Source organism: Phaethon aethereus (genome assembly GCF_964289735.1).
Source record: "Phaethon aethereus genome assembly, chromosome: 12".
Lineage (NCBI taxonomy): Eukaryota > Metazoa > Chordata > Aves > Phaethontiformes > Phaethontidae > Phaethon > Phaethon aethereus.
Window position 1 is genome coordinate 21303425 of NC_138588.1, and position 27802 is coordinate 21331226.

The 27802-nt window shown below is 50.6% G+C and overlaps 1 protein-coding gene across 1 annotated transcript; it reads left to right on the plus strand.

The window, feature by feature from the left end:
• SIN3A (SIN3 transcription regulator family member A) lies at positions 1-27257 on the plus strand. The gene is made up of 20 exons (XM_082005381.1): positions 1-717; positions 2356-2532; positions 4294-4400; positions 4905-5187; positions 7365-7616; positions 8191-8343; positions 8683-8841; positions 10092-10181; positions 11673-11791; positions 13402-13612; positions 15612-15728; positions 16452-16690; positions 17849-18032; positions 18215-18788; positions 19308-19477; positions 20567-20740; positions 21581-21673; positions 22021-22115; positions 22656-22863; positions 25138-27257. Exons 1-20 carry the CDS (start codon positions 529-531, stop codon positions 25366-25368), a joined length of 3825 nt encoding a protein of 1274 aa, XP_081861507.1. The 5' UTR covers positions 1-528; the 3' UTR covers positions 25369-27257.
• The last annotated feature ends 545 nt before the right edge of the window (positions 27258-27802 follow it).

The window sequence follows — 27802 nt, forward strand, 5'->3', positions numbered from 1 at the left end:
GGCTTTGTAAGTGATTTCAAAATCTGACTGTTCCTCCTCCTTTCACGTTTTTAAAGCGTCTCTCGGGGCTGACTGTCATCCTGCCTGGACTCCCCGGGAGGCTTTTGCTGCTTTCAGCGTAGGCAGCTTTGTCCAGGCTGTGTGTAGGCAACGCGCTCTCCCTCGGTCCGTTGTGTTCAAACGCTGCCTTCGACGAGCTGGGCGTCGCTCAGGGTGTGATGCCCTTTGAGTGAGACTGAAGAAATGGCTAACTTTTGAGCAGAGCGTTTTATTTCCAACAGCAAGGCTGTATTTTTTTTTTTTTGTGTGGTAAAGCACGATTGCGTATTTCACGCAGAAAGCCGAATCTTAATTCCCCTTTCCTATCTCGAGATACCAGGAACCCGAATGAATAGACAGAAACTTGCCCTACCAGCTCCCGGTGAACTTAGCGTCCACGGCGCTGGCGGGGAGCGATGAATCAATCGCGTTTGTTAATCGGTCTGTTTTTTAACAGGTTTTGTCGCGCTTCCCGAGCATGAGTTCAGAATGAAGCGGCGATTGGATGAGCAGGAGTCACCCGTGTACGCGTCGCAGCAGAGACGTATCACCAGCGGCACCGAAGCTTTTCAGCACCAGCACCGCGTGCTCGCCCCGGCACCCCCGGTGTACGAGGCGGTTTCGGAGACCATGCAGTCTGCCACGGGGATTCAGTACTCGGTAACTCCCAGCTACCAGGTGCGTGCGCTCGTCCCTCGGCTGCGGTCCTGCCGCGGGCCCAGCCAGCCGCGGGTCGTTTCACGGTAGAATTCTCTATTTGAGGCAAGGTTTGTTTTAGCAACCAAGGCTTCCTGTAGAAGAACCAAGATTGGACTATGTGCTTATCGCACGTCTCATTTTAAGCACTTGCTTGAAGGCTGTCGGCTTCGTTGATGTTCAGAGCCGCCTGAACAAGCGTGGTGTCATTTGGCTGCTTTGAACAGGATTCCTGTAATGATTCTCTCAGATCGTGGTCTCGGAATCCTCGAGGCAAATGTGTGCAGGGTTTTTTCTCCATTTTCCTTTTCCTCACCGTGAAAAGGTTTGTTCTTACGCTTGCTCTGTCACAGGCGTATGGTATCTGGGGTGATCTTAAGCCCTAACAGACCGGCTCGGATCAGCATTTAGATCGGAGACTTTCAGGAAAATTGAAACGTTTCCCAAAACATTACCCCGGGGTCATTAGGTGGCACGCTTCCCTCTCTCACTTCCTTTGCAAGGAGCTGTCAGCTGGGGAGAGAAGAAGGAAAAAAAAAAAAAAAGTACTTTAAGAGTGCGCTGGAGAGACGTCCCAGTGAAAGGCTGTTCCCGCGTTACTTGTCTCTGCCACGTTTCTGGCATGTTGCATCTTCCACGCTTGTGTTGCTGGTGAGCTGCCCTCCCTGTCTAGTGCCTAATTTTACACACGGCTTCTGCCTTTCTTCTGCTCAGGGTATGAACGAGGAGGGATGTTCTCGGCGATAGTAGCTGCCGCAGAGCTGAAGAGCCTGCAGGCAGACGCTTTGCAGGGACTGGAAGATGTGTTTGTGCTGGCGGTCCTTCCCCAAAAGAACGTGGATGGACCAGCAAGGAAATTGTTTCTTGTTCATGAGAAGGATTAACAAAAAGTATATCCCGTCTAAAAGAGGCTCAAATAGAGAACGAAAGGTGGTGTAAAATGAAAAGTTATTTATTTAAAAATTTTTTTTTAAAGGCTCTTTTAAGGTATTGTCCAAGTTGAAACTTTTCTGGCTTAACGTATGAAGGAGACCTGAAAAGTGCATGCCTTCTGTTCCTTTCCCTGGTTTTCTAGGAGAGATACCGAGCTGCGTTTTCCCCGGAGTCTGCTGCGGCCAGAGAGCCGCAGTTTGACTTCCAGTACCCAAAGCGAACGGCAGGAGTGCGGAAGCCCTTAAAGATCCATTCATTCAAATGATTGCTTATGGCACCAAGTGTTTTTTAGAGGCGGGGGGGAAATCAGAGACCCTTGACTGCTGTCAGACTAAAAATCCCATTTTGTGCTCCTTTTGCAGGTCTTTATGTTAGTGTTGGTGACTAGACAGCCAGTGAGGCCGCAGGCTGGAGAGAACCTGCGCTTGTAACGTGTTTGCGGAGAGGGCTCTCCTGTTTTTGGAGTATAGGACGAGAGTTGCCTTGTTTCGGTTTTAGGCCCCTCTGGGGCATCGTCGAAGACAGCAGAAGATCTTTTTTTGAGAAGGGCTGTTAGCGGTCACGGTTAAAGGTCGAACTGGCTGTGTTCTCCTTCCTTTAAAATTTTACTTGTGTGTCTGGGTCCGGGAAGACTGACCTTGCTGTCTGCCCGTGCAGCCGTACCCGACGTCCTTTTTGCCTTGGCAGGTGTCGGCCGTGCCGCAGAACTCGGGCAGCCACGGACCAGCCATCGCAGCCGTCCACAGCGGCCACCATCACGCCGCGCCGGTGCAGCCCCACGGCAGCCAAGTGGTGCCGAGCCACGCTCACCCCACCCCGCCGGCCGTGCCCGTGCAGGGCCAGCAGCAGTTCCAGAGGCTGAAGGTAACGCTGAGCTTCCGAGTAAACCCGCTTTTTGGAGGGGACCCGCCGTCAGGCGCGAGGAGCGCAGCTAATAGCTGTTTTATTAAGCGGGGTTTGGAAGGAAAGCGCGGTTAAACTGGCTACGGGGGCGCGTGAGGAAGCTCCTCCGCTTCTGGGTGAGAGCGAGAGGGATGAAGAGCGTCCACGTGTACCCAAGACGTACGGCACGAGGCGCGGAAAAGGTGGTCCCGCATCGCCTTTGGAATCCGGCAAACTTTAGGGAAAGTTTTTTTTTTATAGCAGCCTCGAGGAATGGCAAAAGTTATTGAAAGTATTTCTTTCAAATTGCTGAACTAACTTGTGGAATCGCTAGGTCTGTGCCTGAATCCTGGGGCAGCCGGGGTCCTTTTTTTTTTAATTCGGTGTGTAGAGGAGTCTCCCCGCAAAGCCGGCTTTCTTCGCAAGGCTCAGGTGCTTCTCCGGTTCGGAGGACTACTGAATGCAGAAAGGGGCTTCTCTTTCCCCTGAAACCCTGTTGGTTCAAGTACCGTAATAAAAAATGGACTCGCTGGGGAAAAGATCAGGGGCAGGAAGGAAAAGGAAGAAGTATTGATCAGAGTATTCGTATGAATGGGTTAAATTGCCAAAACATTTGGTGCTTTTCTGAACGCATGGCTTACGTGGGTGGTTGTGTGGGAGTGATTTGGGAGTAAGGAAGGCTCTATTCTCGGATCATGTGCTGTAAAATCCTTAAAAAAAAAAAAGAGAAAACACCCAAAATAACCCATTTAAGTAGCTACGTTTGGTTCAGCTGTAGCGAGAAGGCCACGTATACATGAATTGACGCCTGTTTCTTCGTCTCTTCTACATACGGTGCGAGGATCTTCCAGTTTTGGTGGAACCCGCTGCCCCGTTGGGTGAGGGGCCCTTTCCTTGTGCAGAACGGAGGCTGCTTCATTTCTTGCGACCTCCGACGATGGTTTCGTAGCGGGCGCTTCTTTCTCCCCGTGACGTCGATGGCAGATCCTCTGCGGAGGCAAGATCGGGGCGATACGTAGCAGTCTGTCTTCCCTTGCTGTCGTTTGATTTCAGACGAAGGAGAGGTCCTGTGTGTAGCTCCTGTGGCCGATGAGCGTGTGGGCCGGCTGTCGGAGGCGACGGGGACCCAGAGCTCTTGCTTTAGGCTGTGGCTCCGAAAAATGGGATGTTGGTACACGAACGGTTCATAAACTTCTTGCTGCTTGAGGTGTAAAACAATTTACCGCCCACAGCTGCCGTTTTCGAAATCCTTCTATGTCGAACTGAAATGTCTAGCGTTCAGAAAAAAGCGCAAGCGTGTACCTGGCAGACATCTACTACGCTGAATATGTCCTTTCCACTTTCTGCTTATTCTTAGACTTCCATAATATTTTCCACATATGAATGCAGGAAAAATACTCAGCCTAGTTCTGTTTATCCTAGCAGTCACTTCAGCGATGGTAAATTTGGAGTATGTTGTTGTTTTTTTTTTTTTCTGAGTAATTCTGCTGATCTGTGTTGCCTTCTTTCCTTTTTTGTTTCTTTTTGGTACAGTTTTATCTTGTGAGCCAGGAGTGGGGAGTGAGTATCTCTTATTCAAACGCTGCTGGTAGTACGCTAACCAGGCTCATGATCTTTTGCTCTTTAATTCCCTGCCCAGGCTCAGGGCTAACAGCTGTGTTTTCAAATAATGCGTGTTTTGCAGAACAGTGGAGGTGATGGAAAATCTTCTCTGCTAATATAACCCGTCTGTTCCGTCTCCAGGTGGAGGATGCATTGTCCTATCTGGACCAGGTGAAGCTGCAGTTTGGTAGCCAGCCACAGGTCTACAATGACTTCTTGGATATTATGAAGGAATTTAAATCTCAAAGGTAAGCAGCTGCGTTTTGTTTCTTCCTTCTAAGTTAGGAGGAGTCTATGCAGGCATGGGAGCACAGAGCAGGAGCTGAATTCTGTCCTTCCCTGTGCCGAGTAACACACCTCTAGCAGTAGCGTGAAAGCAGTGAGTTGTGCGCTTTCTCTTCCAAACGTTAAATGTGCATCCCTTCGTTTCTGCTAAATCTCTGCTTAGAGTGGGAGTTCACAAGTTCAGCCTTGATAGCTGATTCATCTGGCTGGCTGGTTGTCTGCCCATTAATAATGGTCGGGGTTGGGACTAGATCTCATAGATATAAAATGCCGTCTGGGCTAATAAAATAGTTCACGTGTCGTTCTTAAGTTCAGTGATGTATTTAAAGGGATCGGTTTTGCTTCGTTTCGTGCGTTAAGAGACGATAAGGTAAAAATTCTAACGGGAAATCCCTGTGTGGAGAACTCGGTGTAGCGCCGAAAGGCTCTTAGAGGATCGTGACATTTTGATCTTGTTCCTCCCTCAGTATCGACACTCCAGGAGTGATCAGCCGCGTATCGCAGCTCTTCAAGGGCCACCCGGACTTGATCATGGGTTTCAACACCTTCTTGCCGCCCGGTTACAAGATTGAGGTGCAGACGAATGATATGGTGAACGTGACAACACCGGGGCAGGTTCACCAGATCCCCACTCACGGCTTGCAGCCCCAGCCGCAGCCCCAGCCGCAGCATCAGTCGCAGCCTTCGGCGCAATCAACCCCCACGCCAGCACAGCCAGCGCCGCAGCCTCCCCCCGCAAAAATCAGTAAGGTGAGAGGCTTTGAGTGACGAACGTTGATACCGCAGGGATCCCTCTGCCTCCGGCTGAAACTGGTCTGGAGCTAGAGAGCGAAAAAGGAACCTCCACGCTGCTTTTTCACGGTATTTGTGAACCCGCGTGTGTTGTGCTTCTGCTGGATTAGTTTCTCCTTTTCAGACTTCGAGATGTGTCCCGGTTGGTTTGACAATGATTCAAGTAAGGCAGCTTAAGGGTGTGGAAGGGCCTTGTTGCGTTCAGTGGGGAGCTGCAAGTTGCTCGGAGCATCTGGTAAAACGTACGCCTGTTATTCAGGGAGCGATCCGGCAGCCCCGGAAAAAGGTCCCCGAAATGCACTTGGCTCTGCAGGAAGGGCTTCCCAGTTGAAGCAGCGGCACGTGTTGAACCGCCCGCTTTTGTCTGTAGCGTCTCGGGGCAGCTGAAGTCCCGAGAAGTTCCCCGCAAAACGGAGGCCGTGGTGAAGCTGCTGCTCTTGCTGTGAAAGCTGGCGTGTGGTTCCGGGTGCAGGAGATGTTGAGGATGTCAAAAGTGCAAGAGTTCAGGCAAGGTGAGCGTGATGTCGCCTTTAGGTATCCGTTTGTGCGCCTAAAACTGAGGCCTTTCGCTAATAAAGGGAATTTGACTCTCTGCTTTAGATAGAATCCAGATGCCGTTGTCCAACGGATGTATTTTATGTGATTGAAAGCAAAACAGGAAAACAGAAGAGGCATTCAGGGAGCTTACTCTAGATAAAATATTACGTATTCCAGCCTCAAAATGTGGAAAGATCTGAGAGCCTTTGAGGGTTCTTTCCCTCCCTAAGTTTCTCAAGGTTTAATCTCTAAACCGTACAATTAGCTAACAATTGGCTGGGGAAAAGAAAAAAAAAAAGAATGTGCAGTTAGAAAGCAGCGGGATTTAAAATGTGGCAATAATCTCTAGACCGACATCGGTGAGACTTGCAACCTCCCGTTCAGAAAGGGCAAATTAAAACGTGTTAGAAGATCCGCAAAGCTGAAGGCTGCAAAGCTAATGCTGCATTCCGGCGTGAACTTACCTGTGCCAGATTTGAAGACTCCGAAGAAGCAGTACATGCTCTCGCTGAAGAGGTAGCAGTCTCTTTCTCATCCCTGTGGGCTAAGGGGGTTTCTCCCCGTGCCATCGTCCGGCAAAGAGTTGAACTATTTTTGCTGAACCTTTAAAATGAGCCTGAGGGGCATGCTAGGTATTGAGGGGAGATTTCCTGACCAGAAAGGTGAAGTTGTAGACAGGATCTTGCCATAGGATGCTTCTGGCCATCCTAAGACGGTTGCCCACACTGTCAGTATTTAAAACGCTGCGTAATCCACGTTTTGAAGTTTGGAAGGTGACAGGAATTTGTATTTACAATTGCCGCCTCAAAGCTGCTGCAAAATATTCCGGTGGCTGTTAAGAGTATTCAAAATAATTACTCCGAGAGCCTTATCTGCCTGCTCTTTGGCTCAATATTGAAAGAAATTCCAGTTTTCCCTTGCTCTTGCCTTGCTTTATGCATCCCAGAGTTCTTCACTAGGCGCAAAATAACTTGCAGTGTTGGAGCGAGCCGTTTTTGAGACAGTACGCGTCTCTTGTCAGGGTTCAGTCAAAAGCAAGGAAAATTAACTGTTAATAACAACAGCTTGAATGGTCCAGGTGTTTTGTCTTCCTGGTGAATTGTAGCCTCTGCTGGCCCGCTAAATATTTATCTCTTTTTTTGCTTTGGCTAATAGTTTTCTTCTGCTTAGTCTCCCTGTATTTGTGCCTCTGTTAATCTTTAAATCCCAACTCTGACTGTGAAATGGTACTTCTTAATTTTGACTCTTCACAGCAGTTTCTACTTAGCCAGCCGCTAGGAAATGTGGACGGCCCTAGACCTGTGAAGGGAATAATTGTTCAGTAGCAGTTGGAGTCTTTTAAGGAAGCGCGGCAAAAGCCATCCCGGGCGAGTATAGGGGAGGAGGTGGTTTGACTGGACGTGGTCGCAGGAGGTGTCGTCCACTTGATGTGTTCCGGAGGTATCTCTGTTGAATCCGTGTTGTTCCACCGTAGGTGTCGGATACGTTTATATGCTGGGTCGTTTCCTCTGGATGTGGTCCGTAAGCGGAATAAAAGTGCCTTTATTCCAAACATAAAGGCATCTGCTAATTTTTAACACGGCTTCTTTTCTTCTTAGCCATCGCAGCTGCAGGCACATACTCCCGCCAGCCAGCAAACTCCCCCGATTCCACCGTACGCGTCGCCACGCTCGCCACCGGTCCAACCTCATACGCCTGTGACAATCTCTCTGGGAACCACACCATCCCTGCAGAACAATCAGCCCGTTGAGTTTAATCATGCCATCAACTACGTCAACAAGATCAAGAATCGCTTCCAGGGACAGCCGGACATCTACAAAGCCTTCCTGGAGATCCTCCATACGTATCAGGTGAGCGCTGACGGTGCGGATTTGAGTATACGCGTGGTTATTGCTCTTTCTTTGCCACGGGAGCCGTAGTACGATGTTAAAAGTAAAGAAACTCCTTGCTTGACCAGTAGCCTACTAGTCCAGGGCCAGTTGGGCATTTCACAGAATCACTAAGGTTGGAAAGGACCTTCAAGATCATCAAGTCCGACCATTAATCCAGCGCCACTGTGTCCCCTAAACCATGTCCTGAAGCGCCACATCCACACGTTTTTTGAACACTTCCAGAGATGGTGACTCCACCACCTCCCTGGGCAGCCTGTTCCAATGCCTGACCACCCTCTCGGTGAAGAAATCTTTCCTAATGTCCAAATATTTAGTTTATATTTGTCCTATATATAAGTATATATATATTTAGTATATATAAGAATCATACTATAAACATAGTACTAATACAGCATGATTCTTTACGTAAGATGCCGAGACTTTTGCTCTTTCACTCTTTAGATCACTGAGGGTTTGTAGTTTCTTTTTTTCTTTGCCACTTAAATAGCTTGTGCATCCCTCCTTCTGACGCTTCTCCCCTTTCCTACGACAGAAAGAGCAGCGTAACGCCAAGGAGGCAGGAGGTAACTACACGCCGGCTTTGACGGAGCAGGAGGTGTACGCGCAGGTGGCTCGCCTCTTCAAGAACCAGGAGGATCTGCTCTCGGAGTTCGGGCAGTTCCTGCCCGATGCCAACAGCTCTGTGGTGAGTCATCCTGGAGACGGACCGAAATACCTCGCGGAAAACTGTTTCTCGATCTAGCCAGAGTTCAGAGAAATGTGCTTTTGCTGTTTGTTTCTTCGGTTTTCTTTTTTGGAGTGATCTTTTACTGAGTGTGGGAATGGGGTCAGGGTAATAGACTGTGTTTTCTGGCCGCGACTTGTCTTTTAAATACGATCCCTTTGCCTAAAAGGGTTGTTCTAAGGCTTCGATAACTGCGGTAAAATGCACTGGTCACCTAGAGCTAGGAGGAGCAGGCGTATTTTTTTGCCTGGATGCGTGGAACTCAGCTCTAACGGTCTTATGGGTTTGTCTCTAAAAAAGCTGTTAAGTAAGACAACTGCAGAGAAAGTGGAGTCGGTAAGAAATGATCACGGTGGCACGGTGAAGAAGCCACAGCTCAACAACAAACAGCAAAGACCCAACCAGAATGGCTGTCAGATCCGACGGCACTCGGGAACTGGAGCAACCCCTCCGGTGAAGGTAAGAGCGTGCGCTGCTCGTTCAGCAGCCCTGTTTTTCCCGGGAGGCTGAGGCAGAGCAGCCTGAGAAAATGGAAGCTAATGCTTGCCGTGAAAGGGAGCTTATAAAGCACGAGGCTTCGCCTCTGGTTTTCACAGACTGGTGGTGTGACCTGTATGTGAGGGCAGGAATAATTTCTTTACTGGCTCGGGGAAAAATACGGCTTTCCCCACCTTTATTAGGATGCGGCAGGATGCGTGGGGGTAGTTTTATTGGTTAATAAAGCAGCGTTTGGTGATGAGGGGGAGATACGGGGTGTGGAGACAAAAGTCTCCGTCAGGTCCCAAAATAAATTTGTCCGAAACCTGTAGCGCTGTTTCTAAGGCATGTAGGAAGATAAGCTGAGGGCAAGAGGAAGGTGTGCCCGAAAGCTGCCTCGTAGTGGCACGTGGAGCAGATGCAGCGGAATCCCGTTCGCTCATCTTCCCTCCGATGAACCTTACGATGCGACGATGAATGATTCTCCTCTTAGCGGAGCTTGCCCTCTTCAAATGACGCACGTTTTGAGCGAGCCGGGCTTTGCGGTGCGATAAAAATGGTCTCCTGGCCAGGAGGCTGAGTTTTTGTGCGTTAGGGATGAGCGTGCCCGCCTTATTTGCAGGCGGGATGTCTTGCCTAGTGCTGAAAAGCACTAGCACGTGTAGTTGTATTATTCAGCTCCGGTGATTTACTTCCCCGTCTGCCCTTTCTCCCCCTCTCCAAATAAAGGGTGGCGAAAGAAACACCTTTTGGAGGCAGCTTTTAGCCTTGCTGAGGATGTAGAGCGGTGCTGATGCGGAGCGAAAAAGGGATCTCGCAGCACAATGGAAGAGAGAAAAAGGAGTACGATAATTTTAGGGAGGTGTAAGACTTCAAGAACTGGGCGAGTGGTAGGAAAAAACCAGATGTATTTGGGTAATTTTGCATACTAGTTAGAAAAATGAGCTACGCTGTAGCGTGGGTGTTTCAATCAACTAGTTACAGAAAAGGATGCAACAGTGTATTAAAAATATTTGGAGTTCTGTGCTACTGATTAACCTTTAATAGATTAGCTTGGGACACACGCTTTCATGCAGGTTTCCTTCAGAAAAAGCCGCTTTTATTTGAAAGCAAACGGTGGGGTCAGGAAGCTGAAACCCCCATGTGACAGATGATCAAAATACAGTGACTTGCTCCGCTGAACAGCCCTTTTTTTTTTTTTCCTTCCTTGCCTTTCTTTTTTTTGTTAACAGAAGAAACCGAAGCTGCTTGGTTTAAAAGACCAGTCTTTGGCAGAAGCCAGCAAACATGGTGTGGGGACAGAATCTCTCTTCTTTGAGAAGGTGAGAAGCGAGATTCAGAGAAAGCCCGTCTCGCGTCATTGATTTGTGTTCTTAGTGTGTGCGTCCGGATTTTTATCCCAGTGAAGTACGTGGTGTATATATACTGCCCTGATCACATTTATCAGCTTGACCTCAGATGTATCGTGCGACCTCTGAGTCAGATCCACCGAATTTTTTTTTTTTTTTTTTTTAAAAGACCGGTGATCTTTTTTTACGTGGACATCTTTTCCCCAAAGCTCACTCTCCGGCTTTTCACCCGCTTCTTGATGCGGTTTATTTGCAGGAATGGGATTTTATTTCCTGTAACGCACACCCCAAATTTTTCTTCACCTTTATGAAACCCCCGGACAACCGGTGATGTGCGTGACGCGTCCTGCTGCGTCGGCGCAGCTTGCGGTACCCACCCGCAACCAGCTGCCTGCAGCGTGGGAGCTCGGTTTGCCAAGCAGCTGGTTCGTCTCGTCGTTGGGTTTTTGGTGGTGGGTTTTGGTTTTTTTTTTCCTTTCCCCCCAGAGCTGACTCTAATTAATCGCACAGTTGTTACCTGTTGCTGGTTTACCACACACAACAAATGAAAGATATGTGGGATGTTTCCAAGTGGTACCATGGCGTCTTCCCTGAGATGTCCGTACGTTTCCTTACGGCTCAGAGGGGAGTACACGGTGAACATAAACAAGCTTTTTAAGTAATACCCATGTCTCGATGAAAGTCTCGGTTGCTCCCTGATGATGTGGTGCGTTTTGCAGCCTGCTGTAGACCAGCTAATGGTAACTGGGAACCAATCTATGGCTCGGAGGATGTGTAGGTGTTAACGCGAATAAACCTAGAAATCCCTGCTGTAGGATTATAACCGTAATGACGAGTGCCTTAATGATGATAGATCTCCGTCTGACGCGTAGATGCTAACTGTTCTCGTGGGAAAGGTAATGGCGTTGGGATGAATCCTTCGGTCTCCTCGTACCGTGAAGATACGGGGTACAGAAGCCGGCTTATCTGCGGTGAGCCGAGCGGCAACGCCGGCGGGGCCGGCGCGGCGTTACCCAGGGCACGGCGCGCTCGGCCCCGCTCCCCGCTCGCGATACTCTCCGGCGCTTAAAGGCAGCCCGGGTGGGGGTGCGGTGGCCGCGGTGAGGACCGCCGTCGTCCGCGATGCCGGCAGTTCGTAGTCCAGCTGGTAGGGGCTTCTCTGAGGGGTTTCCTTCTTCCCTTGCAGCTCCTTTCTCCGGGGTAAAGCACCGGGCGCTGGTGTTGCAGGGCATCGCCAGCGCGGGGACGGCTCACGCCGCCGTCCGTTTGGCTGGCCCCGCGTGCGGGGCGAGTGGCCCCTCTGTTCAGCTCGCCCGAAGGTTTACGTTCCGGCTCCGAGCGTAACCTCCGTGCGGCGGCGGGAAGCGCAGCGTCGAATCCGGGTCTCCTGGACGGCGGCGGCGGCGCGCGCGGCTCCATCTCGCCCTGACAGCCACCGTTTTCCCCTTTTCTTCCCTCTCTAAGGTCCGCAAGGCTCTGCGTAGCACGGAAGCGTACGAAAACTTCCTTCGCTGCCTGGTTATTTTCAACCAGGAGGTGATCTCCCGGGCTGAGCTCGTACAGCTCGTGTCTCCATTCCTGGGGTAAGTGGAGCCCGTTCCCTTAGGCGAGGAGCTTCACCCGCCCGGCCCGTTTCCCTTGCGGAGCCGGGAGAGGAACGCTAACCTCGGTGGGCGTCCAGGGGAGCGCATCTCGCCCGGCGGCGTGGCACGGAGGAGGAGGGACCCTGCCCTTTTCTATTCCTGACCCAAGAGGAGCCGTGTCTTGACAGGCAGGCAGCGTTCGAGAGCAGTGCTGGTGCTGCTCGCTGTGTTTCTTCCTTTTCCAGAAGAGCAAACGGAATTACTTAGCAGCCTGTTGTTGCAGTCTCTTGCTCTGGGATGATGGATTATTTCGCTTGAGAAAAGATTGACTGTCCGGTTACGTAGGTCCCCGAAAAAAAGAGCGCTGATATAAACTCACTAAAATTTCCAAAGGGCAGCCGAATTCTGTCGTGAAGCCAAAAATGATAAGGAATACTATAATAGGTATAAATGGGAATTATGAATTCCCTAATCGCCAGTAGCGTACAGAACAACTCTGTATTAATCAGCTAAAACCAACCCGTATTCCTCTCCTCAAGTTTGGGCAGCAAGATTAATGTTCCCTCTTCCTGCCAGCTGAGGCTCTGGTTCCAAGGGAGAAGGCAATAGCAACGCAGATGGGGTTCAGGACCCCGTTACACTAGCTGCTGTGCAAAGAAACTGCCCCAAGGAGCTTCCACTCTCTCCGTAGCTCCCCTGGAATTGGTCGTGAATCGGCAGGATGCTACCTTTAGCTAGGAAAGGTGAAATATTTGACCCAAAAATTCTGGATTTCTCCCATCTACTGTCCGTGCTCCTAGCTATGGGGGTGAATATCTGGTTTTGGAAAGGTATAATGCAGGTTTTGTAGTCTGGAGTTGGGCGTTATCTTCTGTCGTGTAATGAAAAAGCAATAAATGAGCAGCCATTCAATTAGAGCCAGTAACCGGTTCAGTCCCTCATATTGCTGGAGCTCTTTGCGTGAGATAAGAGGAGTCGAACAGATGCGGTATTTTAGACTAACAAATTCTCTGGAAGACTTTTCTCCGCGAGCAGGCGACCTTGGGCCTTGCGGGCGGAGGCTTCTTCATCGTTCGTGCTGGTCTGTGTGGTCTGGGGAGGCAGCACTGGCTGAAGCAGCCGCGGAAACCCTTTGCCCGCATAGTTATGCAATCGCTTTTCGGTTTCTTCTGGCTGCTTTTGGAGAGTGAAAGGTCTGGTTTAAGGTCAAGAGCATCGGCAGACAGTTTGGGAGACCCGGGTGTGACCCTGCCCTGGCAGGGAAAGCTTTGGCCGCTGCTCCTTGCTCGTGGCTTGTCTCGCGGGGGCTGGAGGATGTATCAGTGCTTGCCTGGGTACCCCTGGCAATACGGTATCCTGAGTAATCCCAAAGCACCGTGGTCACACCGAGATCCACAGCCTGATCCACAAACGGCTCCTCGCTTCCCATTTGTTCGGGCTGTGTGGAAGTGGGATTGAGCAGAGAGGGTCCCCCCTGACCAGACTGATAATTCAGAGGGTCTTCTTGGGCACGGTCTGTCTGTAGCAATCGATTGTAGCCTCAGCGTCGCGGCTCCGCGCCGTTTGATTTCCGCTTGGCTAGTTTTTCACTTCATTCCTTTTATTTTTAGGAAATTCCCAGAATTGTTCACTTGGTTTAAAAACTTCCTGGGGTATAAAGAGTCTGTTCACATGGAGACGTACCCGAAGGAACGGGCTACCGAGGGGATTGCCATGGAGATAGACTATGCCTCCTGTAAAAGGCTGGGCTCCAGCTACCGAGCCTTACCCAAGAGCTACCAGCAACCCAAGTGCACGGGGCGGACTCCGCTGTGTAAGGAGGTAAGATGCTCTCGGTCGGGAATTGCGTGCCGAGGAAGGCTATTCCCGGCAATCACGGAGGGATGGAGCAAGGGCGAGCGGAACGGAAGAACGCCACGGGGGAATTTATTTTCTCTCCCTGCGCTGTGCTGAAAAGGGTCCCGGGGACGTTGGGGCACGTCCGCTCTCGCTCTTTCCAAAACTGGGGACGGAGCTGGGGCCGGGCAGCTGCCTGGATTGGCGTAGCAGCCCGGCGCGGGATCGTTGTAGGACGTGTCGGAGCCCGAGGGGAGTGCTCCTGCAAACGGCTGGGTTGCGTCCAGAAGCTATTGCGCAGGGCGAGGCGTCGGTCTAGGAATGGGTTACGCCGGGAGTTGCGATACCCACGCGGCTTTGATGGTTGGCATCAGCTCTTCCCCGGTGACGCCTGTGAAAGGGTTGCGTGAAGCGTCGGGAAGCAGCTGGGAAAAGAGAGTTGTCACGTTTCGCTACTTAAATAAAACGTAAGGGCGTTGGATCCGTATGATGTTTGACACGGTATAACGTGTGTGTGAAAAGAACAGTAAGATCACAAGCTGAGAAACTCCCAAGTAGGAAGCGGCAGATTAATTTTCTGTACGGTCTCAACGTGATCTCGGGGATCTTTTACAAGGTAGTGTGTCATTCAAAATTATGGCCCCCTTTTTCAGCGAATTCCCACCTCGTCTGCTTTCAGAGTTGTCTCTAGTCCAACTTTAAAAGAAAAAACACGTTTTCTGTAGACAGATTCTCCCACGTAACTCTCGCATGCTTCTTTCTTTCCACCTGAAATGCTAAGACGACCTCTTGTCTCCAGAAAAAGGTGCGTTGCTTTGGGAAATCGGCTCCCTACAGGGTGCCAGCCTTCTTGTTCAAGAGTCAAAGCTGGTCTCCCAACAAAGTCCTGCAGGATCAGGTGTGCTCACTGAGTCCTTAATGCCTTGTAATGACCTTTTGATCAAAGCGGGAACGGTACTGGCTGGTCCTGTTCCCTCACTGGTGTTGGGAGGTTTTGGAGGTGAGCGAGCAGGACTCTTGCTGAAGGCCAGTTAATAAACATGCCGCTCGGGAGCATTCGTTAGAGGTGGGGAGAGCCCCAGAAATCCCTCCCCTGGGTGACTGCAGTCAGCGGTGGCACCCGCAACAAAGAGCGAGGAGATTGCCGTTTGGGAACATCACCCTTTTTTGTGCCCTCGCACTCCGTGAGAGAGGAGGAGGATGAGTGTGGGTGACCGAGCCACGCATGTAGCGGCAGTGATAAGCGTTCAGCCGGAGTGGTGGCAAGATAGCGGCAACGACCTGGGCAAGAGACAATGGTGAAGCTTTTTAATCGAAGTCCTGACGTGTCTTTCAAAAGTGTCTTGTGTCATGCAGTTACAAACTCTTCTTCCTGTGAGAATCTAATGACTCAGTTCAGGCTTTAGGTTTATGAAAGCTGAGTCTGACTTTCACAAGCCTGCCTGCCAAAATCCTTATTTTTTTTGCCTTTAGCATCTTTGCGTTTTATTGGGATTTGGGTTTTTTTTTTTTTTGATGTTCTGTTCCTGTTTCGGAGGGGGTGAAAGCTGCAGGTGCTCAGCTGCTTTGTCAGGAAAGGTGTTGCTGGGGTATGGATTTATATTCCCAATTAGCCTTGTTTGGAGGTAGAAACCACGCACTGACAGTCATGTCTGACATGATGACCACCCAGTGTTGTCGATGGTGAATCACACACGTGATGAACCAGCTGGTTGCAGTTGACTAATCCGAAGTAACGGGAAAAACTCCTCTCACCTTTTATTTTTTCTCTTCCCTTGCAAGTGTTTTCTCACAGCTCCAGCTAATGCAATTTTCAGACCGCCTGGACGTTTCGGTTCTGGCTGTTTGGGGTTGCCCCCCGAATGCTGGATTAGGAAGGGGCACGCAATTTTTGCCACTGGGGAGTTACATCCTTCCAGGAGAAGACGAGGCTCAGAGTGTGACCCCCCTTGAAGACTGACCGTGACTCTTGTCTCCCCCAAAGGTTTTGAATGACACCTGGGTCTCCTTCCCGTCCTGGTCCGAAGACTCCACATTCGTGAGCTCCAAGAAGACGCAATACGAAGAGCACATCTACAGGTGCGAGGATGAGCGTTTCGAGGTAAATTGTTTTTCCTTGATTCATGCCTCGGAAGGCTTGGGGTTCTGTGAACGGTTAATGATCTTGCTATAATTATACCTTTAATATTACTGCTTAGGCTCGGTTTTTATTTTGTGTCTGTCGCCTGTTTTTTGCATGAAAGCTTGTGTTCTCTTAATGCAAGAAGCAGCGGCTGCATAACCACCTCTCGCTCCAAGCTGCCACCCCTGCCCCTCACTCTCTGTACAGAGCAATTCGTCCACACTGCCCCAGATGAAATTGTTCAATGGCCAGCACGTAACCGATGCATCTCTTCTGTTCTTACTGCCCACGTAGCGCAAGAGAACATGCACTCCCCTGTAATAATCTGAAAAGCGAGCCGTTCGGGATGTTAAATGATTGACATCTTGACTTGAAATGGAAGTTAGCTTGGCAATTACCTGAGTACGCTCAGATTCAGCACGTCCTTTTGTAGAGTAACTGTCAATTGTGCTCTATTCCCAGGTGGAAAATGTAATTTCCTAACAGTATCGTTCTGGTCGCCTTTAAATTCTTATGCGGTATTATCTAGGTAGCGGGTGAAATATAATTGGATTATTTTAGAGCAGCTGAACACGGAAACCACTGCTCGAGAACATCTTGTTAAACATGCACGGCTTCTTGTTTCGTGTCACTTAAATGTTAGCCTCTGTGAGGTATCATGTTTTATCTGTTCAACGATGGCTCATGCACCGTTTGCTTCAGCTGGATGTTGTCTTGGAGACCAACCTGGCGACGATCCGCGTCCTTGAGGCAATCCAAAAGAAACTCTCGCGCCTGTCTGCCGAGGAGCAGGCCAAATTCCGGCTGGACAACACTCTGGGTGGCACTTCGGAGGTGATCCACCGCAAGGCTCTCCAGAGGATATATGCTGACAAGGCAGCCGACATCATCGATGGACTTCGGAAGAACCCATCCGTGGCTGTTCCCATTGTACTGAAAAGGTAGTGACTGCTCTAGCACCCTGCCCCGGGGGCTCTACCGAAGGATAACACGCCCTACGTGATCCAGACTTATGTAAAACAGCTAATTTCTGCCCCTAAAGGGTGTGAGCTCCGCAAGGCTGTAATTTAAGAAGTGCATTTTATCTTCTGCTCAGTTGCTCTGATTCATAATAATCGCCTAGAAAGAGCGAATTACCCTTCTGAAACAAAAACCTGACCAGCTCAGCTGGAGGGATGTAGAGCTTTTGTTGTCCCCTCTTAAACCTTATTTCTTCCCCGGTGTCAGCGTTGTGCGTAAGCTGAGGAAACACTATTGTGTGGCTTGATCCAGGACTAAATTTGATCCCTTTCCAAATCCCGCGGCTGTACGTGACCGCGGGCTCAGGTTGCGGTGGCTGCGTTACCCTCGGGTCCCCAGTCCGGTTTCTGTCGTCAGCCTCTCCTTCCTCGGTCAAGAAAAGGGAGTGGGTGCCGCAGCTCCCTGGGGAGCTCGAGGAGACGTGCGAGGAGGAGGTACTTCTCCCCAGGCGCTTCTCGTCTCCGTGGGGCTGTCGCTCCTCTGTCTCGGGGCTCGGGGCTGGGGCTCACAGCCTTACCCAGGATACCTGCGAGGTCACAGCTTCCCCACTCTGCTGCCGGCTCTCGAGCTGCTTGAGAGACCGAGTCCAGCTTCAGGAGCCCGTTCCCAGGAGGCTCAGGCTGCTGCAAGGCGATAACTTTTGTTAATCATCCAAACTTAAGCTATTCCTTTTCCGCAGCTGGAGCTACCCGCATTTCGGGGGATTTCTGAGCGAGCTGGACCAGCTCTCGTGGCTCTCCTGTCCCTTCAGCCCCGCTCCCCGCCGCGGGCGGTGGGGCCAGAGGGATGCCAAACCCTCCGGCTGTCCCGGCGTGCCACGGGGGGAAGCACAAGCCTCAAGCCCCTTTGTTCCTGTTACTCGGACACGGGAGAAGTCCAGAGGGGTTTATTCAGAAGAGTGCGTGCAGGGTGCCCCTCCTGTACAGCTCCCTTCTGTGGGACGGCTTTCGTCTGTGCCCCTTTCTGAAGGAGTTCAGCTCTTCTCGACGCTGGCCAGGAACCAGGGGCGTAGGTTTTCCTTATATGCTGAGAGAGGGACCTTTACGTCTCTTAGCTCACCCTTGTTTTCTTGATCCAAGGTTAAAGATGAAAGAAGAAGAGTGGCGAGAAGCCCAGAGAGGATTTAATAAAGTCTGGCGAGAGCAGAATGAGAAGTATTACCTGAAATCCTTGGACCACCAGGGCATCAACTTCAAGCAGAATGATACCAAGGTCCTGAGGTCAAAGAGTCTCCTCAATGAGATTGAGAGCATCTACGATGAGGTGAGATGGTCACCAAGAGTTTCCTTCCCTCGAGCTTGTGTAGTTTGCCAGTGCAGTTTCAGTTCCTCTTCCTCACCATTCGATGAGGGAGCAAGCCTGCGCCGCTGGCAGAGCTTTCCGAAGGCTCTTGGGTGCAGAGCGGTGTTTGGGACTAATTTTTGTGCTGTGTTTCTCATTTGTAGAGGCAAGAGCAGGCTTCGGAAGACAATGCTGGAGTCCCCACAGGCCCACACCTATCACTAGCCTATGAAGACAAGCAGATCCTGGAAGATGCTGCCTCTCTCATCATCCACCACGTGAAGAGGCAGACGGGAATCCAGAAAGAGGACAAGTACAAAATCAAGCAGATCATGTATCACTTCATTCCAGACCTGCTGTTTGCTCAGCGAGGCGAACTCTCGGATGTGGAAGAGGAGGAAGAAGAGGAAATGGATGTGGACGAAGCTACTGGGGCTGCAAAAAAGCACAACGGTGTTGGAGGCAGTCCTCCCAAAACCAAGCTGATGTTCAACAACACGACGGCCCAGAAGCTGCGGGGCATGGATGAGGTCTACAACCTCTTCTACGTGAACAGCAACTGGTACATATTCATGCGGCTGCATCAGATCCTGTGCTTGCGGCTGCTGAGGATCTGCACCCAGGCCGAGCGGCAGATTGAAGAGGAGACGCGGGAAAGGGAGTGGGAGAGGGAAGTGCTGGGCATAAAGCGAGACAAGAGCGACAGTCCTGCCATCCAGCTGCGACTGAAGGAGCCTAGTGAGTGACTTCTGGGGGGAGGCTGGGGAAGAAGGACGCTTCTGTTTGTAGCGTGTTGACTGGGCTTACTTGGTGTCTTCAGGCACGTTACAGTGGTGACTCTTTTTAAAATGGGAGGATCTCTCTCTTATTATCACTGGGCAGCACCGAATTGAGGGAGGAGATGAGGAGGAGTGGGGTACCTGGGCCTCGAATAGCGGAATGGTAATATGCAGCAGTTATTTCATAAGAGCTTTCATTTTACTCTTGCTTATCTAAAGTATCCCCGAGTTCCCTAACTAGAAGCCTTTTTAAGAACATTTCAGAAATAAAGGCCTCATGGAGGAAGGCTAGAGCTGGAAAGCAGGAGATAATGAAAGTGCCGGTGGCCTTCAAAGGAGTCATTTAAATGTCTATAAAAGACAAACTTAAGTCTATTCCAGGAACTCTTCAGCTTGACTGGGTGGTCTGAGGGCCAAAACTCAAAGCAGCCCTTCCTGGGGGTGGTGTGTTCATCTTTCCCATTCTCTCTTTTTGCAGTGGACATCGACGTTGAGGATTATTACCCGGCCTTCCTGGACATGGTGCGCAATCTCCTGGATGGGAACATGGACTCGTCGCAGTACGAGGACTCCTTGCGCGAAATGTTCACCATTCACGCCTACATCGCCTTTACCATGGACAAGCTGATCCAGAGCATCGTCCGACAGGTCACCGCCGGCGAAGGCTGCAGGGTGGATGGTCTGGGGGTAGAGAAAGTAGCTGGGTGGTTTGCTGCAGTGAGAGCCCAGGCCCCCACCGGAGGGGGAGCGTTGTATGCCTAAATGAGGAATTTCAGGGGTAAGCAGGTAAATTCTGGGTGTTTTTTAACCCAGCTCTAAGACTGATGTAGAGAGATGTGATAAAAGGTAATTTCTGCTGTATTTAGATCGTTGAGAATATCATCTCTGTGCGTGTAGAGTTCTCCCTTTGTTTTCCGGAAGTTTTAGGATCTAAGTATTCAACCTCAAAAGCGTCTCCAGAGCTCATCTTGCTTTAACCTTGAAAAAGAACGGGATGGCATTTAAAAAATTTCTTCCCTTTTCACCAGTGCTGTAGGAGCAGCGCATGCCTTTTCTAGAAAGCTTTGGCTGTTTGGGTAGCTCATTTTGGCTGTTAAACTCTAGTCCTTTTATTGGGCTGGTTGGAAGAACGTGTGACCAAGGGAAAGATTCTTCATGTGCCTTTTTGTAGCGTAAAGAACAAAAACAGACACAGGGAGCTGGGAGTGGAATGGCTTGAAAGACCTTTCCTCTTTCAGAAGGGTAGAGCTGCTTTTCAGAAGCTCTGTACTTCAGCCCGGAGATTAACTGAATTCAAGAGACGGTCGTGTGGCTTTTGATTTTTAAACTTGTACAAAATAAGGATTTGATGCCAAATCTCCCACCCCTCTCCTCAGACACAGCAGCAGCCCCTTGCCGTGGAGGGGAATCTACTATGTCACGGTGCCCTAGCCTTTCCTCCCCTGCTGCTGATCAGGATGTTCCCTGCCTGTAGTTTTTCTCTGAGTAGCTGTATTTTGCCACCTGCTAATTTTTTTTAAAGATACTGTGGTTTTTTACATAGCTGCAGGGATCATCTGCAACTGGAAGAAGCTCCTAAAAAAATGTAGCTTTAAACTCGTGCTTTATCAATCTATTTTATTTTTTTTTTCCCCTCTTAAACCCAGCGCTACATCTTTATATCTTTCTATTCTGTGCTGATGGGCGTGTAGCAGACTCCCTGACAAACACCTTCCCCGCGCTTCTTCCTTTTTGCAGCTCCAGCACATAGTGAGCGACGAGATCTGCGTGCAGGTCACAGACCTCTACCTGTCGGAGAACAGCAACGGGGCGACGGGAGGTCTTCTCGCTTCCCAGTCTTCCCGTACTCTTCTGGAGGCCGCGTACCAGCGCAAAGCCGAGCAGCTCATGTCGGAGGAAAACTGTTTCAAGGTAAAGCCGGGCTGTGAACCGCGCCGTCAAAGCAACAAGCAGCGAGGGGGATGCCTTTTAAGAAGGGAGAGGCACCAGTCCTTTAAAAAAGGAGCCTTGTTTAGGTGCCCCAAGACCCCTGAGGCCTTTCTGCAGCTCTGAAACTTGAAAGGTTTGGTGGCAAGTCCCCAGCTTTTGGCACGTAGGTTAATGCTTCTGTAAGGGCCCCTTGGAAACGAGGTTTCAAGCAGAAATACATTTCCTGGAGCAGCAATGAGTACCCCTTGTGCTTCACAACAACTTCGGGCTGTGTCGTATTGACTGCTTTGCCGTCACCGGTTTCAATTTGTGAGCTCAAACTCTCCCATTTCTCCTGCTCCTCAGCCTTTGTCAGCTGTGGGGAGCTCTGCTAATACCGACTGGGCGTTAAATCATTGCAGGCTGCATCGTTGCTAAAGCGAGCTGGTGCCTGAGAGGGGGCAAGCGGTCGTCAGCCCCTTTCTGAGCGAGTGAAGTGCTTTGGATAAAAGCCCGGGTGTACGATCGCTCCTCCTTTGCCTTCAAACTGATTGTTGGGGGCTCGAGAAGGACCCGCACCGCTCCAGAAGCTAACAACCAAAAGAAAGATTTTTTTTTTAGTTTGCTTGTTTGTTTTCAAAAAGCTCTACAATTTTTCTGTTCCGCAAAGGTTGTGCGGTTTGGCTAGTGTTTTCCCTCTGCTGTCAGGCATGCGGGAAGCAGGTTTTTTTTTCCCTTAGAACTATGCCAACTTGCCTCGTTCTCCCTTTGCCCCAGTGAGAAGTGGAGGTTTTTTCTATTTGAAGGCTCTTACTGAAGTCCCCTTCTGCCTTTTCTTTATAGCTGATGTTCATTCAGAGCAGAGGTCAAGTTCAGTTAACCATTGAACTGCTGGACACAGAAGAGGAGAACTCTGACGACCCTGTAGAAGCAGAGGTAAGAGCAGCTTGTCCAGAGAACTGTGATGGTCAAGGGTGCACTGGACGAGAGTGTCCAGTTGACTGTTGTCGTGGCCCGTTAGCACAAGATAAAGAAATGGCAAGGACACGCCGTAAAGCTTTCAGCGACGCGAGCAGGCAAATCCTTCTTGGTTTATTTTGTGTTGGAAAACCCTCAAAACCGTATAGAGAAACGTCGTACCTGCCTTTTGGGGGATAAGATGCATGGAGCCTTCAAAAGCAACCTTGTGTTCATCCGTGTGACTTCCAGCTTAGCCTCCTTAACCGATCCCATGTTGTTTGGTGGGAAGCGGTGGCTGACCTGTGCTCTGTGCTCGCTTCCAGCGCTGGTCGGACTACGTGGAGCGGTACGTCAACTCCGATTCTACCTCCCCCGAGCTCCGGGAGCACCTGGCCCAGAAACCGGTCTTCTTGCCGAGGTGAGTGGCCAGGCTGTCACAGTGCTGGGCGCTCGGTCTCGCCTGCGTTTTGATGCGACTACAGAAGCCGTTACCTTGGCAGTGTGGTGTAGAGTCATCCTAAAAGTCTGTGGGTCCGCTCCAAGCTCCTGCTGTCTGGTGACCGAGAGATGGCAAGGTCCACGGGTGGGGGAGAGGGTGAGTTGCCAGGTTCCGGTGAGAACGACCGGGTGACCCGCCAGGCTGGTTTTTTTTGCCAGTCCTGCCTTGGCTTACCATAACACCTCTACCTGAAAACGGTGGGTGCCGCGTCAGGGCTTTTCATGAGCAGGGAGCTGATTGCACAATATTTCCGTGATTTCAGAAGGTAAAATATTTCTGTGATTTTCAGAAGATAAACCCAGTGGGCTGACTTGATGCAGGGAGCTGAGCCTGAATGACTGCAGCAGGCAGTCGTGCTCCAAGCTGCTTGCCAGGCTTTTGAGGGGCCAGCACAGATCCACCGGCTCACCACCTCCAGAGGGTGAGCACTAATTCCAAGCGGGGTTCTCTGGTTTGCAGGAATCTGAGGCGGATCCGTAAGTGTCAGCGTGGTCGGGAGCAGCAGGAGAAGGAAGGGAAGGAGGGAAACAGTAAGAAGTCCATGGAGAACGTGGAGAGCTTGGACAAGCTGGAGTGTAAATTCAAACTGAACTCCTATAAGATGGTGTACGTGATCAAATCGGAGGATTACATGTACAGGAGGACCGCTCTGCTGCGAGCTCAGCAGGTAGGAGCGAGCGGAAGGACTGAGGTGGGCCACTGGTGTTTCCTGGGACCCCCCGCTCCCAAAGGTCAGGTGGGGAGAGTCAGATGAAATGTCCTTGGGGATCCTGATGGGTAACGTTCAGCGTTCTTCGTGTTGCCAGGAGGATGCTGTGCTGTTTTGTCCTCCCAAGACACTAAAGATCTTCTGAATGTTCTTAAGGTGTAGTCTTTGCTTCTTCCACCTAGCCCTCATCGTCCTCCCACCTCTCCTCCCTTCTCTCCAGAGAGTTTTATTATGGTAGGACAGTGGTGTCGCCCGTAAGCTCTCAAATTTCTCCCAGGAGATACTTCCCATGGGTGGTGTTCCCCCTGTTTTAGGGAAGACCTGTCTTCTGCATGTTCTTGTGGTGAAAATGTGAGAGTGCCTGCTCTTCCAGGGCTCCCCCAAAGAGGAATCCGAGTACAGAGCACCAAATGCCTTCCGTCCCCTTGGAAGGGTACCATCCCCTCATCATTTCCTGACCCCACCGTCAAAGTTACTCAAATTTGCTTTTGCTTCTCTGTGCCAAAAGTAACTGTTGGGGCGAGGGAAGGAGGAGGAGGTGACTGGGATAGGTGGGGAGGAGAGATGCAGGAGGGGAAGCAAGTGTTGGCTCTCCAGCTGTTCTTGAGCTCTAAGGGTTGGGGTGTATTCAAGATGGAAACCGCCTGTGACTCCAGGTGGGCCAAATTCCAGAGGATTTGCTTGGAGAAAGCTGGTTTGGTCTCCTGAGCGCTTTGACGCTCGGTGACTTTTCTCATCCCGTGGGAATATTTCCATGCAATAGAGAAAACCAGGGAGCTTCAACAGCAAACTCCAGCTCTAGTCTGGCTCTTTAGACTTGAGGTTTGAAAGACTTTGCTATAATTTCATTATAATCTATCTGAAGCACAATGTCAAGTGGAGTGCCATCGCTTAGAATGTAAAAGAAAGGGAAACCCGCCAGATTCAGGCAAAAGATACTGAGTTAAGCAACTGGAAACTGGTACGGAGGTATCCGAGAGGCTCTGTCAGCAGTAGTCTCTTCTGTAGCTGCAGAGATTGTTTTCAGTCTATTAAGTTATTTGGCTTTCTGAGCACTGAGAAGATTCACTGGGAGACGAGGGAATGGGAGAGGTGCGCACCGCTGCCTGCCTAGTAAATCATCCTTCACAGCTCCGTTTTGGTCCCGTATTTGGGCTTATAAAACAACTACTTACCACCTGTTTCTTGCTGATGAAAGACAAATAATGGGTTTATTTCACTAGTTGTAAAGTAATTTTGTTAAACTTGCATTCACGTCAGATGAGAGTGTTTTATTTCAGCAGTGACGCTTTGAAATGGCGATACTGAGGATTTTGATTGAATTCCATCTATCCCATTCAGCTGGCACAAACCTCAAGGAAAAGGAATCTCATAAATTCTCTTCTACCCAGAGAATCTGAACATAAGTCAAATTACTGAACTGTTAAATAGATAGCGTGCAGCGCAGCCCCTCGGTTACCTAAGTACACCGAAGGAGCCCCAGAAGCTACATTGAACCACAAATCTCTTGGATTTAACAGTGAACACTGAGAAGCAGTCAGTCTTTGGGAGAAGAACAAAACAAATAATAAAATACATAAGTTTTAATCATGAGGTTTAATTACGTTTGCTGTTTTCAATTATGCCTGTACTCATGGCTTTCAAGCCATGGCTTTAAACCATCTGTCCTGGATTTTACATTCCTTAAGCAGATGCTCATACTCAAAAATGCGTGCAGTTTTTCCTCAGACCTGACCCGGTTCTTAATTTTCCGTAGCGGTTGGGTCCCCTGACATGTGTACTGCATGCTGAGCGTGCTCTCTCCTGGGACCGTGCCCCTCCGTAGGGGGCTGGAGGCAGACCCCGAGGGCTGGGGAGAGCAGGGCTTGCCTGGTCGGGGGTCTAACTTGGCTTCTGGCCGCGTGAGGAGGAGGAGGCAGCATCTTTTGGGCAATGCAGAAGGGGTTCCGCGCCGGGCGGATACGTTCTGTGTCCCCAGCCTGAGAGCCGCTGTATTAAACAGAGAGCGTAAACCTGTTGGTACTTCTGAGTTCGTTTTGCCACCGCCTTTGCCTCAGAGGGGAGAGCCGGGGGCCTTCATCAGAGCTCTTCCTCTGTCGTTAGCAAGGGCCGGTGCCTGCGCCGCAAGTCGGTCCCCTCGGCTGTGCCGACCGGCAGGCGAGCTTTGCGTAACGCTGCGGTTTCGGGGCCGAAGCCGCCTTGTTTTTCTAACACCCCTTCCTATTTCTGCAGTCCCATGAAAGAGTGAGCAAGCGGCTGCACCAGCGGTTCCAGGCCTGGGTGGACAAATGGACCAAGGAGCACGTGCCCCGTGACATGGCAGCCGAGACAAACAAGTGGCTAATGGGCGAAGGGTTGGAGGGCTTGGTGCCCTGCACCACCACCTGTGACACAGAGACCCTGCACTTTGTGAGCATTAACAAGTACCGCGTCAAATACGGCACGATATTCAAGACGCCATAAAGCTCCCCCGGGGCGAGGGAAGAGCCCGGGAGATGTGTGTGTGTGTGTGCGCGCATCGAGGAGAGGAAGGAAGATGCCTTTCTCCCCTCACCGTGATTCTCCGTAACATGGCCACTTGACTAGTGCGTGGCTGGTACAAGCTGTCACCAGCGGGATTCCCTGGAGGGACGCGGATCTCCGCCGGCGCCCGCTGGGACCGCCGGCCCTTCGCCTTCGGCACGCGTCCCCGGAGGGCGGGAAGGACCCTTCTCTGAACTGAGCCATCCCAGAGAAACACGACGAGCTCGTACACACCAGCAGTGCTGAGGTTTTGACTCCCCGGAGGCCCTGAGCGGCGCGGGAAGAGAACCGGAGGCTCTCCACGACCGGACCGCTTGGATGTGTCCCGAAATCCCCAGGTGCCTGTCGCGACCGGATTCTCCTCCCTTTCACGCTGTCCTGCGCGGGGCCGTGGGGCAGCCCCATGCCACCTCACGGAGCGGGCCCTGGGTTCCTCCCGCCTCCCTCTCCTCCCTCCCAGGCTGGACTCACCCCGTGCAGATCGGTCTGTCCTTTCTAGTGCCAGTGGAACTGTTTCTTTTAATTTGTTTTGTTTCGTTTTGTTTTGTACCTGCTTGTTTACTAGTCTCTCCTAGTGCCATGCACCAGCTTTTCACACACATGTATGTACACACACACAACAGAGAACAACACGATTTTAACATGTTCCCCTCCTTTTTTGTAAATAAATGTACAAATTGTCAATTTTTTTTTGTTTATTTTTTTTGGTTTGGTTTTTTTTTTTTTAATTGAAGGAAGTATGCTTGATGTGCTAGCATAACTGTACTAGCTTCTTGTGTACCATAGTACCAGGTGGCTTGAGAATTAGTACCTACAGACAGACCGATGGAGACATTTATTACACTTTTTACCAAAGGGAGTTATCATTGTAGTGCTTTTGTGTGGGAAAACTCTTTTTTCCTTTTTTTTTTTTTTTTTTTGTAAATAAAAATAATGTCTTTGTTCTTAACTGGAGGAAGACGCTCGCTCACCCACAGCCCTGTTCCTGGTCTGAAAGGCACCGTGCAGCATGCAGTTTTTGGGGTGGGGAAGGGGGGCGGCGGCAGCGGCGGGGGCACATCCGACCGTTTTATAGGATTGGCTTCACAATCTGAGAGGAAAAAGCAGAGGCAGCGTGTGCGTTTTACGGTTAACACAACCGAGGGATAAGGAGGCTGTTAAGATATATAAGTATATATTATATAATTTTAAGTTTTTTCAATTTTTTTTTTTTTTTCCTGGTGGGTAATTTTTATCCACCTCGTCTTCCAGCTCCAAGAACCTTCGCTTTTGGGAAGTGTTGCTGAGCTACTTAGCTGGGGTTGATTGTGCTGATGTCTCTTTTTTTTTTAGTTTTTTTTTTTTCTTCCCCCTCTCGGTATTGGAGAAAACATCATCTGAAGTACCAAACCAGTATTTGATAGAGCTGCTCTGCGTGTGTGTTTGTGTGCGGTGCGTGCGTGCAAGAGAAGGGCGAGGGGGTGGGGTGGGTCTCGGTGCGTTTCACTAGTGAAATCCACATAGGGGATATATATTTTTTTAAGTATAGAAGTTTAGCGCTGGCAGATATTTAAGACACGGGGGGAAGATTCCGATTTTAAAAAAAAAAAGAAGTCGGCATGGACTTTGTAAGCCACGACAGACACAACTGCACTGTCTCTTCTCCTCAAGGCAGGCAGCTTTCCTTGCACAAACCCACGCTGCCAGGCCCAAGCACCCAAAACGGCTTCCGTCGTCCCCGGCCGGGGAGACACAAGCAGGGCTTTGCTGCTGCTTAAACCTCTCCCAGGGATTTATTTTACCAAGACAGCAGGTCGTCTCCTTCCGGAACCGGAGCTCCTCTCCCTTCTGCAGGCAGGGAGCTGGGGAGCGGGCCGCGTGCCTCGCCGACCCCTCTGCAGCCGGGAGAGCCGGGGTGGAAGTGCGGGGCCACCGCTCGTCGGCAGCCAACAGATCTTGAACGGGAGCCTCCTGTGAAGAGAGGGGAGAGCCCAGTGGGGAACAGTCGCAGTTTGCCAGCAATAACTTACCCGTCCTGTTCCTCCTCCTTTGCTGTAACCAGGCAGGAAGGGGCTCTCGCGTGTCCTCTTCCATTTCCAAGGTTTCATGTGCGCTCCCTCACTCTCTTATCCCCCCCCCCCCCTTTTTTTTCCCCTCCCCTGTTGTATACTCAAGGTGTTCTGGAAGCGAAAATCTTGGGTGATTTAGACTTTTGACCAGCTCGGAAGTAACTGCTGCTGCTGCTTGGTGGGTGTCTTGTCCCAGGAGCCTGTGCCCGCATGTCATTGAGCGCGAGGGGGGCTGGCGCGGATCCCCGGGCTACGCTGCGGGGAGACCTTCTGCCTTCGCCGCCCGCCCTCCCACATCCCCGCTCTGCTCCCAGCCTGTACAATAG